The sequence below is a fragment of the Nylanderia fulva genome, unplaced genomic scaffold (assembly GCF_048542155.1).
Source record: "Nylanderia fulva isolate GAGA-0341 unplaced genomic scaffold, ASM4854215v1 Scaffold1, whole genome shotgun sequence".
NCBI lineage: Eukaryota > Metazoa > Arthropoda > Insecta > Hymenoptera > Formicidae > Nylanderia > Nylanderia fulva.
The window spans coordinates 7760738-7778769 of record NW_028189192.1 but is presented as its reverse complement, the minus strand read 5'-3'; the positions used below and the strand labels follow the sequence as shown (position 1 = coordinate 7778769).

General features: G+C 27.5%; 1 protein-coding gene across 5 annotated transcripts; it reads right to left on the bottom strand.

Annotated features, from left to right (window-relative positions):
- Positions 1-12: 12 nt before the first annotated feature.
- On the bottom strand, positions 13-14637 carry LOC114944780 (very long chain fatty acid elongase 7). Of its 5 annotated transcripts, none has more exons than XM_085481074.1 (5): positions 14162-14637; positions 5109-8418; positions 4479-5042; positions 4126-4397; positions 13-2801 (listed from the first exon to the last, which is right to left on the bottom strand). In XM_085481074.1, exons 3-5 carry the CDS (start codon positions 4525-4527, stop codon positions 2217-2219), a joined length of 906 nt encoding a protein of 301 aa, XP_085337200.1. In that variant the 5' UTR covers positions 4528-5042; positions 5109-8418; positions 14162-14637; the 3' UTR covers positions 13-2216. The 5 variants fall into 5 exon arrangements, with proteins under 5 accessions (XP_085337200.1, XP_085337210.1, XP_085337208.1 ...); XM_085481084.1 differs by having other exon boundaries at positions 6624-8418; XM_085481082.1 differs by having other exon boundaries at positions 4479-4551; positions 6624-8418.
- Positions 14638-18032: the final 3395 nt, after the last annotated feature.

Below are 18032 nucleotides of genomic sequence, written 5' to 3'. Positions count from 1 at the left end.
ATGTAACACGCATTTATTTCAAAAACAATGTTTTTCGTATTTTTATTACAAAATTTTTAATAAAACTAAAATACAATGATTAAAAAAGTATACATGCGTATCTAAAATAAATGTGTGTTCTTTTTATTAAAATACACACCCCTTATTGTTAGTATATTATCTTACAATTGTGTAACTATACTGCATAATCTGTACACACATTTTGCAAATATCCTTAATTATATTTCTAAGAATATAATAAAAACGATATTGAAAATAATTCTTTTATGTCTTCTATGTATTCTCAATGTTATCCAATTTATTTTCAAATTACAGTGAATATAGTTTGCGCAACATAAATTTCATAATTATTTGCATTTTACATATTAACGACGCGCAATAAAAAAAATTTAATAACAAATAATTTTTAATTAGAGAATAAAACGCTATATATCTATTTGTTATTATCTATAAATAAATCGGCACTTTAACTGTTTTGAAACATTCTTTAAATGTTTGGAGTTTGAATATTAGTTTTATCATTTTAGTTATTAAAAATTAAGTTTTAATTAATATGAGTATATAACATATTTAAAAATATTAAAATTATGAATTATATTATCTTTTCATCATAATATATTTTTATGTAATAATTTTTTGGAAAAATAAACACAAATTACTATTAAATATACTTTTTAAGATATTCAGATTTTGACAGATTTGTCTATTATAAAATTCAATTATAAAAGAAATTTCGCCGTATTGGAATTAAAGATTTAAGTGTCAAAATATTTGAACAAGTTTGCTCTGTTAAAGCAATTATTGTCATGGCTTTTAATATGTCTGAACAGAGAATTATTGAACAGTTTAAAATGCCGACGAATATCGTTAACGAAGCACAATACTTCTATTGAAGCGGCGCTGGATTCTCATTGTAGGGAAACCATTTAGTTTATATGAGCAATCATTGGCATTAAATAATAGTATCTTATCAATATTCGATAAGAAATTTTTTACAACAATTATTATATTAAAATACTATTCTTCGGCTTGAGACATTATTTCTTTATCGTGCAATGCGATGATTTGTCTTGAACGAAATATAATATTTTATAAAATTTAAAAACTTCAAAAACTTTAACTCTAACAAATTTTCTTTTATTTATGTTGCAAATTATTCCATTCATCATACATATCATGCATAGAATGCGAATTTGCATTAAAACAAATTTTTTCTTTACTAATAACAACGAGATAATTCAAGATATATATATATATATTGCATACATAATATAAATAACATGCCGCATTGATATCATTAATTTACCATCTTCAAAAATACATTATAATATAACTATAATAATATAAATAATAAAAGATAATCTAAATTCTTAGTAATATATAAATAGAATAATTCTATAAATAAAGCTAATAAATTTAATGTATTTTTTTGACAAATTTGGAGTTAATGTATAAATCGGCATAATAATCGTGCGTTATAAATTCTGAAGTCTATTATTTATCATAAAAAACATGTTATTTTAATTTTTTAACAACAAGATTATTTAATTTTTTTTACTTTTTATTGCAAAAAAATATATTACACAAAATTATATTTTTCGTTTTTAATGTTATTTAAAATATTTTAATATATTTTGCAAATACGTGCACACATATATGCATGATAAGGATGAGTGAAATACGGAAATTTTTGAAGTACTTTGCAAGAAGCAAAATATAATAAATTAATCTTAATTAATACGCCAGATCATATTACATATTAAAATTTATTTTACAAACTCTTCAAGATTTCGTAAATCGGAGAAATAGATTTTTTATAGAAATAATGATTAAATCGTCTAGATTGCGCCTAATCTAATAAAAAGTGTAAAGATCGTTCTCATAAGCCAATCGTTCTTAACGTAAGTATGTCAAATCAATCCTTCCACTTTTTCCTACTAGCATGCGTGAACCTACTTTCATAATTTGCGTTGCAGAAATATTGACGGAATAACGTCGAGGCCGCGAGAATGTCTTTTAATAACGAGAACGTTATTTCTCTTTCTCTCACTCTTTTTCTCTTTTTTTATTTTTTCTCTCAGTAGATACGAAGTTTATTGCAACTACGTTACAAAATCCAATATATGTTTCCCTTGATAAATCATCCTTGGAAGAATCATCCTTCTATTCGCGCAGTTACAGTCTTGCGAACAGAAACACTCCACGTCGAGAGTCCTTTAATCGAACTTAGCGTTGTCTATCTCGTCAAAGAAGATCGAATTACCATTAACGCTAACGGATCCGTTGGTCGCGATACGTACAACACCATTAGTCTTCGATTTCTTTGTTATTTCTGATCTTCGATCCTTCGATTTCTTTACATAATTATTCACGTAGAACGATCCGAACATGTAAATGAACATGCCGGAGTTGAGCATAAGTAGGAACGAGAGTGGCTTCGGGAAGTTGCAACTAGTAAATAACATTTGAATATTGTGAAAGAATATTATAATAAATTGCACGATCTGCATAGTAGTCAAATGCTTTTTCCACCAGAGATACTTCTGCATATGCGGCCCAAACGCCGCCAACATATAATACGTGTACATGAAGACGTGGATGAAAGAGTTGATGACACCAAGGAGAGTCGGATGGCCGCCAGCGAAGAATTTGACGCCAATCCAAGCGCAGATCGGCATCATTGAATGATGATAGAGATGTAGAAATGAGATTTGACGATCCTTCTTGCGCATCACGAAGAAAACGGTGTCCAGCAGCTCGATCAGCTTACATATGAAATACGTGTAAACACCACGGGCCATCTACGAAACGACATAATTACGTAAAGCTCAAGTAGAACAAACCTGCAATTAGTAATGCAAGACAAGTAACATTTCCTACGGGGAGAACGGAACGTTCTTTCATCTGACGCGAGCTTGCGTATATATATTTTGCACAACTAAAGCAGTAATGTATATAGTTTAAAGCTGTTGCAATCATCGCACAACAAGAAATTTCTCACCTTTTGGCAGTCAGGAAAATATTTACTTTGTAATCTATTGTCTGACATTTAAATTACGGTCAAATTTCTTATGACTTTTGATCATTTTTTTTTTTTTTTTTTTTTTTTTATATAGATAGATTTTTTATATATTTAAATATATATGTGCTAGTAAATAATATTTCTAGTAAATTTCATATTTATAATGTTTACGAAATTTAAGTCTTGTTTCATGGTGTCGAAATATTCAGAGTGAATATTGATCCCATTTAAGTAAATTGAATCTCTTCAAGAGTCTTATTATACTGTTATTTTCTGATATATTACAGAACATTGCAGAAAAACGCTACAAGATTGCAACATTAAATGTGAATGGGTAATGTATAAGAATAATGTATAAAAATTTGTTGTAATGTAATACTATAATTACAATGTAATACCGAGATTGATTATATAATGCACACAACCTGGAAAAGGAAACTTAAGCAACTAAAAAACTTGTTGATAACTCATCGAAAAAAAAGAAGAAATTATAGAGACATTAAAATTTTTGCCTACTTGGCATGATAATTATCGTTATACAATACACATCAGATTTTATATGTAAGTATTAGAAGCTGTATGCGAATAGCGAACGATCCATTGTCACATTTTACAATTATTGTAATATTTGTACAAGTAAGTATTTAAAAAATTAATATATTCAAGGTAAGAGATTCCCAGCAAACATCGTGTCTAATGGAAAGTTAATAAATTATTAGCTTACTTGATCGTTGCTTTTATCACCTTTTTTGTCATTTTCCAAATATGTTTCTCAATGTCACTTAGATTGAAATCAGTAATTGATCTGAATCTTTTAAGCTTTCTCACGTGATTTCTATATATTCCGTCATCTTTTCTGCTTTCTTCTGAAATGGGAGGATCAAATTCAATACGTAGGGGACGGGACGCGATATTATAGAATCCCATTTCATTTTTAATACCTTACGAGCTTTTAATATTATTGTAACTTTGTTGAAATTTTTTTGTCTCTACAATGTCTCTATAACATTATATTGCAATTTTGCAATAAAATGTTTTATCATACGGTTATCATATTATCTATAGATTTGTTTTATCAGCAATAATTGAAATCTCAGACTTACCCTTACGGAGCTCGGTTTATACGAATAATCGACTGGTTGACAGATATAATTGTATTCGTATAACCAACCGCTTAACAAGCCCTCGTGAACCAAATAAAGGCTTAACAGGACCTGAATGAAGTTATAAATTATCATAGTAGTCTTCAAATCATATGGCTTCTTGTCCTTCATATATCTCGGTCCGGCGGAGATGCAGAAGTATATGTATGTCGCTACGATCGTCAGGGTTGGACCAGGACTAGAAACTAGAAACCATTCTTCCGTTCTCGGATCTGGAAAAATGTGAGATTGAACATTAATATGTATAACAATATTGTTTTTAAATATAAGAATCCTTTTTGTTGTAACATTACCCTGTTTATTGTCGATTAAATCTCTATACCACTCCACGATGCCCGACATCTTGCAATCTTAATACTTGAAAATCTGTGAAAACATATTTCATAAGTCACTTCAAAGTTTCGAAAAGTTTCTTGAATTTCTAATAATTTAATCTTTCTTCTATTAGAAATGTAAGAAAATAAAAAATGTATCTTTTTTACATTTTAATAATAATAATTTAAAGAGATGAATTAAATAGCAACGTAATTTTTTAAATATTTGCGTATATAATAATAGTGACAAAAATATATTTACATAAGGATTTTTATATTATAAATTGAGTATACAATATAATTAATATATAATTAAAAAAAAAAGAGGTAGAAAGACATTTTATTGTTACATCGTTTATTATTTCAAAGAATTCCATCTTTTTATAGGTTTTAACGCTCACAATAAAGCTAGATTATTCTACGAATAGTTACAACATTGATATTGCAAAGTATTGCAGCTGTGTAACAAATGTGCACATTAATCCTATGTTGACAAAAGTATGTAGCGTATTGTACTCCTTGTTTCATCAGTCCTTGATTGTCCTAATGAGAATGTGAATTATCATTATGCGAGAAGCGATAACATGAGAGATGTAAAGTTGTTTGCACCTTTTCTAAATTACGGGGGGTAATTGCGCCAGCCGTGAGATGCATCTACATGCAATTTTAAGTAACACCATTCAATGAGCAGTCTGCGAATGTTCGCGAGACTTATTATACATCATTATTTCCGAACCTTCCAGATTCTTTGCAAAAATAAATCAGAGATCAATTTCTTCAACATTAATTATTTAAGATTATTCAGATTTATATTTTTTCTTTTGTATTATGCTTCTTGGACTTGACAAAGATATTTAAACTATTTGCTGATACCGGAAAAATTGCGCGCATCTAAATTTATAATTTAGACTTTAGAGATACTTTAGAGATTTATATCTAAATTCAATTTTTCCGATATTAGCAAATAGTAAGTAAAAGCTTACTTTAGAGATATAATATATTTAAAATATTAAAAATAATTATATTTAAAATAAATAATTACATTTAAAATAAATATAATAAATATAAATAATTATATTTAAAATAAAATTTTACACTAAAAAGCGAAGAAATTGCTGGGCAATTTAGAGATTGTATGAAATACTGCTAGTGCTCTCATGCTTCATTGTTATATATTACAAAAATTTCTACGACACAATGAAATTAATGAACGAGGATTTAGGTTAGCACGATGGAAGAATTAATTTGCTATGTAATGTAATGTTCACGGTTGTTTCTTTCTTAATGTAATCTTCTTAATGTAACCCTGACCCAACATTAGCTAATCCCTTGAATCCCTTTTACCTTGTAAATGGTTGTCACGATTAAGCAAAAAATGTCAAATGAGATATGAGCTATTGAGATTTTTCATACTACAAAACCAAAAACGAAACAGAAATCGATTAAATAAAAAATTAAAAACAAAAGAAATGGAAAGTCTTTTTCACAGATTTCTACATATTATTCTAAATCGCTATACAAGTTATATATAATAAAATGTGATGGGAGCGCAGTCATATCTAATTAACCAGAAATTAATAAGTCGATATTAAGTCATGTCTTTCAATAAAATGTGACAGTGAATAATTATTGAACATTTTAAAGCAAAAATAAAACAATGGAAAATATCAAATGTATACATATATAAAATTTAATGCACACTTAAACATAAGAAATATATGCCATTAGCTTATCCCAGCCAGAAATGATATCGAATTGACGTTGATTAGACGACGAATTGACGTCGATTCATCGTTGAATCAACGTTGATTAGATAAATCGATGTCGAATCGACATCGATTCGACATCAATTTGATCATTCATTTTTGGCTGGGATAGTATACTTGACTGCCTATATCTACACTGTAAAAAAAATATGTAATATATTACATAAAAATATGTAAAATTACCTAAATAATAAGTATAAAATTACACGATAAATAATAGAAATGTTGACCTTTTCATTATTTATCATGTAATTTTACATTTATTATTTATGTAATTTTACATATTTTTTTTACAGTGTATGTATATTTTGCGCAATTATATGGCTATCTTTATATCACTTGTGAATATTGCTCTTACAATAAGTGATTTGTGTGATATGTAGAAGACTATCGTTTTTTCAGTTAATCATGTGTTATTCACAGATATCTACACTAAACTAAATTGCTACTATAGATTTCAGACGTCGGTCGCGTGAAATTTCCGATTGTATAAAAGAAAATGGCGGCAGTCTTGAATATGTCAACATAATCAATGAAATCGCATAAAAAATAAAACAATAGCATATTCCACGCGGATACACATCGACACTATAAGTAAGACTCACACAAATGGCATATATTTTACATACAGAACCGTTATTTCTCACAACCGAAAATTTCATGTGTCCTACAAGTCATTTAATATTATTCAAATAGTGACATATTAGCAATCTAGTTTAGTATAAACATCTGTAGTGACACTACATTTTTTCCCCTTATGTCAAAGATCAAAATATCTAAAAATAAAATGAAATAAAAGCAGATTTATAAAATGCAATATACGAAAATGCAACTAAAGTGCAACGTTCACACAAATTGTGGATTTGATTACTGATTACTTATCATCGGCTTAAAAATCTTCCTAAGGAAATAACAGATTACAAGTCTTGTTTGTTCATCAAGATGAACGAGATTTCTGTGAATAGGTTCGGCGAAATTAATGCTTCACTTTGGTAGGTACTTTTTCTTCATGTAGCAAATGAACTTTCCGTCGGACTTCCCCGGATTTCCTAATGATTAATTCTGCATTATACCGCGAAGCTTTACAAGAATATTGAACGAGTCATTATTATTTGTTATATTTTTTATGAAATATCGTTCTCATATCATTTTGTATTATTTTTCAATGACAATATTGATGCTTGTTTTTATAAATGATAAACTTAGTCATTTTATGTATTTCTTTCTTAGACTTATTTTATAATTGTAACGTAAAAATATATAATTATACACTTGCAAATCTTAATTGACTTTCACATTTTAATGTACTATACGTAGAAACTTAGGACATGTAAGTAAAGCACTTTGTATGAGTGTTGTTTCATGAGTTATGATTTTTACATTTATTCGATTTATTCAATCAAAATGTATACCATTTTGAAAAAGAGAAATATTTTGCTATTTTATTTATATGTTCAATTATCGATAAAACTTTAAAATTTAATCTTTTTGAATATGTTACTTTATTAATATAAAAGCATAATTTTTGCGAAAGATGTAAAATAGAGATTGATACTAACGAGAGATTATACTTATTGGTATGCTATAATTAGATATAAGCAATGTATTAAATATTTTAAAAAATTCGATTACAAGCAACCGCACCTTTCTTCTAAACATTATAAGACATTCATAATTTAGATTAGTACAAATAACCCTATAATGACGCGAGCATGTCGTAAGCAATCAGATAGTTATTATATCTTGTGAAATCATTATTAGCAGTATATAAATTGTAGTTTAACAGGTTTTGAAAGAAACGATCAAAAACTTTGAAGGACGGTAATATAATTGCGGCCAAATTTCTGTGGTTAACCACAATTTACGAGAAAAAAAGACAACTCTCCTTCTTCTAGAATATATTATCTCACATTGCTATTCATATACGTCCATGCTATCTATGATGCGTTTTCGACTCGATTCTATTCAAATTTTAGTTTATTATCCGCCATTAAATATAACTTGAAAAAAAATCCAAAAGAAGTATAATTATTTCATTGAATAAGATAAAATTCCGACAGTGCATTGTCCGACTAACGGAGGCTGCATCTGCGAAGACACCCTATCTTCGATTTATGATTGCGGAGTACCTCAGGTCCATGGAAGAGAGAGACCTTGAAGGAGAAAAAACAAGTATAAACCGGTTGCAATTACTTTGCGGGACTTCCTGCGCATAAACATTGAATAAAGTGAGATATGTGTGTTGGAAACAAAAAAAAATACAATCAAGAATTATTGAGAAAAATGACGTCTTTTCTTCCTCGTAAATTCTTTGTAATTTATTTAATTTTATCTGCATATACGTCATTTAGTATTTGCATTATTCGTGTATGTACAGATTTTACAACAAATATTTTAAAATATTTTAAAAATTTAATAGAAAATTTCAAAACAAATATCGAATAGGTATAATATCACGATATCAGTATTACTTAATTTTTTATTATTAATTATTGAAAAAATAAAAGAATTTAAAAAAGGTATAATACAAAATATTTAGCTTTTATTCCGTATGAAACATGATTCAGCGAAACTATATTCATGAATTTTTTATGAAGAAAAAAGTAAATATATTCAAATGTAGATCTTCATTTTTATGCAGCATAAGTTCACTATGTAAAAACGCAAAAAATCTACGTCTCATCTGTGTGACGTAATATATTGATCCTAATTAAATATTACTGCTTATTTAATATAATTATAATATAATATATAATACATAATGCAAGAATGACAATTGATAAAGAAAATGCATACATGCTATTGTATGTTAAAATTTCGTATTGTAATTACATTGGAAAAAATAAAGTATTAATCGTTAATGACACAGCACGGTCACATTCGTTCAACGCATATAATGATTTTGTGTGGAATATAAATTTGCAATGTATAGTATTTATTTACATACATGCGTTTGTATATTTATCGTTCTTTTATTGCAATTTACTTGGTTTGATATATATACACAAATTTAGTTAATAATGTATGTATATGTATATGTATAATATATGCGTGTATAGAGAATGGAATTATTTGTACAAAATTAGATAATTATATCATAAATAAAGAATAGGTGTTTTTTAACTTGTATAAACAAAACTGATAAAAAACACTTACACGCATTTCGATTTATTTAGATTTTTTTTTAATGAGTCTCAATCAAAAGCAACGATTTTACGTTCATATTTTAAAAATTATTATAACACTGACAAATATGGTCAATTATCTGCGATTTGTGAACTCTTTGTAGACCGCAATTTTAACGTTTATGCATATATAATTTTTTAGATAACAGAAAAAGAAAAAAAAATGATAATCGTGATTATTAATTATTTCTGGTTGCTGCAGTATTTAGGAAATTTTATCGAAAAGAATACATAATTTTTCAATAATAGCGTGGGAAAGAGAAAGGGAGAAAAGGAGGAAAAGAGAGATAAGAATAATTTTAGATGAATAATTCATCAAAGAAACTTATCTCAAAAGTGATACGAAATTTCGCACATTTTAGGATAGATAAACTCCTGCCAGTTTTTATGAAAATGAATAAATGTGCTTACGTGCACGTTTAAGATTTTATAAAAGTAACCTTGCCCTTTTAAGATTAAGAAAGGTCGACATGAAAGGTCTTTATTCGCGAGTGTTCCACCTTGAGACCAGTCTTGCAAGACGCTGACCGCCAAAATTAAGTCTATGCACTTATTGTCAGCCAAGAAATGCATTACAGTCAATGTATAAGATATTCTCAAAGTTATTTTAATATGCATTGTATCACTTTCTCTCTTTTTTTAACAATTACAGTAAATTATATTCTTCATCTAGATTGCATAGATATATAATGGAAATGCGAATTTTTTAAAAATTTTTTAAATAATTCAAAACTTAATGCATTATACTTAATATAAGATATATGCATAAATCTGATAAAAAAAGACGAATATTGATTCTTTCTGTAGAAGTCAAATTAAATGTTGATGTAATAATTTCACGGAATCCTTCTTAGCCGCACAAACTAAGTATCAAAATAGTAATATCATTGAAAAAAATAATAGCTATTAAGATCTGACAATACACAATTGTGGGCGATCATGAAAATTACACATTATTTTATACTTCATTAAAAATACTTTTATTTATTTTTATTTTTTATTTAGAAATATTTTCGTTAAGAAATATTGCGCTCCGAAATAACAAAACACTATATGTCACAAAAAAATTCGAAGTACTTAAATTTTCTATACTAATTGTTTCATTTAATTTATAATTATAAATACATTGATAATTATATATGCTTTTCTCATATATTAATATTCATTGTAATGCGGTTTATTAAGGTTAACAATAAAACTAGGAAGTATTTACTATGTACATAAATTGCGTGCGATGTTCTCATAATAAAGTTATTCATAAAAAGACATAAATTATTACAAGACGTTTATTATAATCTTAATCTCCAAGCGAATACACGTCTCGCAAGCATTATCTGATGGAGATTATTTCGTCGAAACAATATTCAAAATTAAAATTATTTTAAATAAATTTCGCGAATCTTCGCTCACATCGTGTATGAAATTATAAAGTCGGTTCGTTAGAAATCAAGTTATGAATTCCATCAGCAGAATAAGATATTTAAAAAAAAAGGAATTCACTAAAAAAAAAGTCATTTAAACAACTGACAGAATTAATGTAACATATTCAAAATTAGCAGAAGATATGTACGCAATTTTTTCGTAAATTTTTATTTTTTTTTAATAATTTATTTAAAATACCTTATTGTTCAATCCGTAAAAAATTTAAAGACTATTAAAACTTAAAAATTTTTTTATATCTAAACTTGCAATCTTTTCGGCATTATAGAAAGATAGATTCTAGTAGATCGGACAAAAATGAAAGAAACTATTTGAAATAAGTGAACAGATATTCATCAATCATTTTTAAAATATTTTCACAATTTAGAATATAGTTTTTAACTTCTAAATAGAAATTATTAAAACATTGAAAATATCACAAGTCTATATAATATTGCGATCTGGAAAAGAAAAGTAGTTCATTACAATTTTTTGTGCGCTGAATCCGCAAAAATGTCCTATTACGATCGCAGAAAAAAGTTCAATTTTGCAGCCTTTTATATTTAATAGGCTATTTTGTTAAATGCAATGAATATTGAATAACATTATAATGTCTATAGACTGGCGATAATAGTTACTTAACCAATATACTTGTGTGCGTCTGTGTGTGTATGAGCAGTAATGTACTTTTATTAATTATTTGAAATGTATTCGACATGTTGCATGCATCTCGTTCTTTCCGCGATCCATTTGTCCTTCGCGGTCACGCGATACGCGTGGTAAAATGTTTACTAGATTTTTGCGGAACAATTTTATACGGCATATATGTTATGTTCGGAGTGAAGAATAAATGAACAAAAATTAACGAAAAATTATAATCTCAATAAAATTGTGCTGGCAATATTATCTTTATGCGACTCTTTTGCATCACCAAGAAATCGATCGATAAAATTGATCCGAATCCTTTCCCTGTCTTTGAAGAAATGTGATCGTGCGAAATTAACTTTCTATCGCAAATTCAAAGATACTGATGTTGTAAGTTTTAATCGGAGCGTAATCTATTGCATTATCAACATTCACGATGTGCTGCTTTTAATTATGTTGATAGATAAATATAATAAGATAATTGGGTAATATAATTAAATAGATGGGCAAATAGATAAAATAATAAGATATTTATCAAACAATTAACGACGAAATGTTTAAAAAGTACAAAAGAAAATAATATATAAAACGTGTAACCGTCTAGAGTAAATGAGCAATTATTAACATTTTGCAATTTAATAGAAGAATCATTATGCTCTTCTTTATATCTAATGTTTAAAACATTTTTATATTATGTTGTATATTTTGAAGGATTTATTTTATAATAATCTCGTTCTTTAATTCTTATTCTAATTTTTTTCGGACTGATATTTTTTTGAGCCATCACATTTTCTTATTTGTGTTTCTAACGCACAACGAATAGATAATTTTGGCATCGATGGATATCTACATCGTGTCTCAAAGGAAATATAATGGTATATGATTATTGGTCACTATTGAAGTCACTGACTTTCTCGGCCGCGTCCTTAAAAAGTTCCGGCCGTTCATTCACGCGTCCTTCGACACACCGGGGCTCGCGAAATTGTCCGCGACTTCGCGATCATCGTCAACGTTGTGTATATTCTTAATGTCTTGTAAAAAAATACACATTAATATGTATGTTATTCTTTCGAGATACGATGTTTATTCTGCTAAGTTGCTAATTCTTAAATATGCGGGGACATGAAGCGGGTCATTGAATACATACGAATCACATTTCATTGTACATAACAATTGCAAAGTGTTCAAAGTGCTGGAAACCGGTATAATATACATATCATATTGCTATTTGATTCAACAGAAATTGATACTAGAAATGTCTATACGACATATTAAAAGAAGAAAATACATACTTTTACGATTTAAATTTAAAATTTATTAGGAAATAAAAACTTGAAAAAATGGAAAACTTGAATTAATTAAGAAGTCCATTAAGTGAGCAAATCTGTTTAAGACATAACAATAAAAAACTAATATAAATGGACTTTGAGTTTAATACTTATGCATTAATGAAACATTCATTAGATTGCAAACGCAGCTTGAAAACCACTAACTGGCAATATTATTGAACCTGAGATTGGTATGCAAGTAAAGCTATAAGGAGATATTTAAATATATAATTTTTTTTTATATTTAAATATCTCTTATTTCCCATTGTTGGTGGAAAAATCTTAATTGAATTTTTAATTGCAATGCTGATCTTTTTTTTAAAATAAACGAATCTTTATTTAAATACAAATCAGTATTAGTAAATTAATATCAATTCAGGATAAATACTACTAAGGAAAACACTAAGACGGAAAATTTAATACTTACGTGATTCATATTGAGCAGAAATAATTAGCGTGACAAATAGATAGACAAGTTCGATTATTTATCTCTAAAGTAGATATTTATTAGAGATAGATATTTGAATAACTCTATATTAAATTACTGCAGAAATAAAAAAATAAACAAAAGTTAAAAAAGTTAGGAAATTAAAATTATATTAACTTATTTAATATTGGATCATTATACATTTTTTTAATGCTATGCGCGTGACAATTATAAATTATATATAATTTAAAATACACATTAAATGGTTTACATTAATCATTTAATGTATGATAAGTGTGAGAGATAAAAATGAAAAATTAAAATCTGTTAAAAGCCATTATATCTGAAGAATCACTTAGAAACGGAAATTACACGTGCTGCATATTTTCAAAGCGTATTAACTTAACTTATATAGTCAGTCCAGACTCCAAGTTAGCACGTGACTCATCTATGTAAAAGTTGTAAGATTTTTCAAAGTTTTATTGTTATTTTCAAGTTTTAAGAAAAAAGTACATCGGTCATTTTGACTGATTTGATTTTGTAATGACATATAATAAAAATAAAATAAAATATTCATTGTAATTATGCAATTATACAAAAATAAAATGACCTATCAAATAATAATAATTTTGAATAAATTAAACTTCAAATTAGCACTTTCAATTTTGTAACGTTAAAATATAATATAAATGCAATCAATATCAAAATTTTACGTGAGGTAATTTTTTATTTTATTTTTTACTTAACATTGTTCAATTTAATTCGAAGCAGGATAACACACAGATAAAAAATTAGACATTTAATTGTAAATGTAAATATTTTCTATACATGTAGGGAATAAAGTCACAATTTATTAGCGTTGAATTATATTCTTTTGGATCTGAATACTCACATTAAAGTATGGAAAAATTGATGCGACGAATTTCAGCCGGAACCTTCTGGTGGACGTCCGATGTCCTGACGATTGGCAATTGTGACGTGCAGCTACTCTACTGATTTCGTGATTGCGCAACTTCTATAAGAGTCCTCCAGTCTTCTCTTGCAGGATTCCAACAATCTGTCGATCCGTCGTAAACACTAACAAAATTTTTTGTGTCCTCGCTATGACAGTTCTCGCTATTATTTGCGTCCGTTTGTCAGTCGTTGTAGAACACTCTTGTGAGTTCCGGGATTGAAACGATTAGAGTAACAAGTACGTCAAAACTGAAGATCGGGAAGATCTAGGAAGAAATAGGAAGGGATCGGCAAAGGGAAGGCGGAGAGAGCACAATGGATTAATGACTGATGCGAGTTAGCGAGGCACCGTCTGGACACTGTATGAAGTGGCGGGTAAGTCTGTGTCTGCCGATGGCGGATGCGTGGTTCACCACTATTCTTTCCCCCTTTCACAGCTTACCCGACGTGGACGTCCTCCGGAGCAGTAATGGCGCAATACACAAATGACGCGATATATGCGTCTTTACAGCATCAGTCCGGTCTCTTTTGTGGTAGACATTGTCAGAAACCTATCATCAGAAATATTTTTTTCATTTATACATTTATTATGTTCTAAAATATTCCTAATACTTTATAAAAAATCTATTTATTTTTGAGATTTTTGTAGATGAAACTCCAAATAACGTTTTATTTCAACTAGAACAATATTTTATTAGTTCCTTATGTATATAATTTAGATTAGTTTGTATTATATTTTGCATAAATAAATTTGAAACGATTCCAGATAATATGTTATTTAGCAGATTTTTTCTTCATAAAAAATAGAATCTCCTTCTCTTTATTTTCGAACAAGTTTCAAGTTTTATTTAATCATTATGTCGAAAGATAATTTATTCGTCTTCTTGAAAGGTAAATCAACCGCTAAGTTGTTAATAAGAAAGCTCGAGCATCTTATTATTGATTGTTTAATATCGCACCATTGTAATTAAATTATTTCAGTGCCCTATATAACAGAATGTTTATTTAATTTAAACGTACGGTTATTTAAAATTTTAAATATTTTTGTAATTAAATAAAATGTTTAAAGTTCCATAATTTACAAAATCTCAGAAATAAATGTTTAGATATAAAATATTTTAGAACATAGATCTATTGTATAAATAAAAACAAATAAATTTTGAAAACAAAAAATGCAGGAGTGATATATATTAAGATTTTATTATTGCTATAATTATTCAAAATAATTTTAATTAACTGTAAAATAATATATTATAGATATATAAATAAATAATAGATAAATCATGATACATAATAATGTAAGATATGCTTCAAGATATAAATAATCATATATAGTTATTTAATATAACAGTTCATATAAACTTAATTAATACTTCAGCAAAATAAATTAGTTTATTTACTAAAATAAGAAATATATATTCCGTCTCTTACTGTTACTAAACAATTATTATTTATTATGCTTATTATGTAATGAATAAAGAACTATTAGAAGATAGCACTGTTTTATATGCAAATCATGCTTCTCTATTCATATTGAATATCCGATCTATAATTAGTTTCACAATTAATTCGATTCATTCTAGAAATATATACATGTATATATAACTTTTTGCATTATGTTGCATATTATTTTTTGTGTTACAATTGCAAATAAATTCCCTATAATCATATACGTATATTTTTTGCAATCGGCAATACATTTTCTGTAGTGATTTTACTCGATATATCTAATTAATATTAGAAAAAGATACTATAAAATATTATAGAAAGTTATTTTTTCATGTTATGATTTCTTAATTTTATTTATATGCTATTTTTAGGTTTTAAAATATTCGTATTTTAAAAGTATACATTTGCATCGAAAGGAATGTGGCCTTTTTAAAAATTCAATATGATGCCTAAAATCTGTAAGTCATAAATGATCGTACAATATTTGTAATTAAATTGCGACAATTTAACAAATCAACTTGAACATAATAAGGTTTAACATTTTCAAGGTCGTTCATTGTGAATCTGAAGAAAAATATAAAAAATGGCGGTCATAAGGTCTATGATTCTAGTTTAAGTAATGGAAAATCACTCTAATCGGCTTGAAAATGATTTCTAAAGTTTTCGAGGTTGTTGATTACAAATCTGCAGTCAAATTTGCACAATTGAAAATGGCAAATTTAGTATGGCGGCTTTTAACTCATTTTCATCGACCTATAATATATGAACAACACAAGTCGAAATTTAATCTCAGTTTGGAAAGACAGCAACAATTCGCACCAATATCTGTCTTTTTGCAGTAAAAGCCGTCATACTAAATTTGTTATTTTCAATTGTGCCAACTTGACTGCAGATTTGTAATCAACAACCTCAGAAACTAGAAATCATTTTCAAGCCGATTTGAGTGATTTTCCATTACTTAGACAAGAATCATTGACTTTATATGGCCGCCATTTTAAATTTTATAATTGTTTTTCAGATTCACAATCAACGACCTCGAAAACCTTATACTCTATTATTTTCAAGTTGATTTGTTAAATTTTCACAATTTAATTAAAGATAATGTACGATTATTCGTGACTTTTACGAATTTTAGGCGCTATATTGGAATTATCATATTGAATTTTTAAAAAGACCACGTTCCATTAAAAAATATACAAATATACGAATATTTTGAGACCTTAAACGTTTCTTCCCATTAAGTTTTGGAAGGAAAGGTGGCCTGCTTGGCGCGAAACGTCCCATATATATTTATAATAGTTCAAAGGTTGCAATTCAACGACCAATTCTAGCACAATTTTTTTATTATTAATTCAAGACGACGTGTCGACCATCTGCTTGTGGTCCTTATCAAGTATGCAATCTTTGGTCAATATAATTCTCAGCAACACGAACGCAAGTCAAACATATTGAAATTCAACATATTCTAAGCACTGAGTATAAAGCAAAAAATTAAAAAAGAAACATTTTATGACGAAGTTCCATATTGACATGACGGTATCTCTTTTTAATTTTTACTTTATACTCAGTACTTAGAATATATTGCATTTCAATATGTTTGATTTGTGTTCGTAATGCTGAGAATTATATATTTACCACGAAAGACTGCATACTTGATAAGGATCACAGCAGATGATCGAAACATCGTCTTGAATTAATAATACAAAATTTGTGCTAGAATTGGTCGTTGAATTGCAATCTTTGATTTTTTTACTAGCGTTTGAATAATCTAAATAATTAATAATACTTATATATTACCAAATTACAGAACAAAAGAAATATTTTTCCTATCGTTGTGTAACTTATTTGCTTCAGAAAAGCGAATTAAATAGAATATGTAGCATCAAACAAGACATATAAACTGTTTTACAAATCTATGCTTTAATAAATTTTTTTTAAAGATCTAAGTCTTTTTATGTTTAATTCTATATGTTATATGTTATTTTTCTATTATATTTATATACTGCATTCCACATATAAATTATGCTAGAATTCTTACATTGTGAGATTATTTAATAGGCAAATTACAGATTGTTATATGTAATCGGGTTTTATATAATCAATCGTACGCGTATCAAAACAATTGTGTGAATAAGTCTATTCCACTTAAACGAGCATTAGACATTTAAAAGAAAATTACTTCAATAATAACTCGGAGTTCGAGGTAGTTATATTTACACATCTATTTCGTATATGTATAAATTTTCCCGCATTTTCAATTTTAAATTCTTAAACTTGCTGTAAGTTATTAAAAATCAATAGCAACAGAATTGCAAAAAATTGAAAAATACTTGTATAATTGTGGCTTTCAACATCACGCG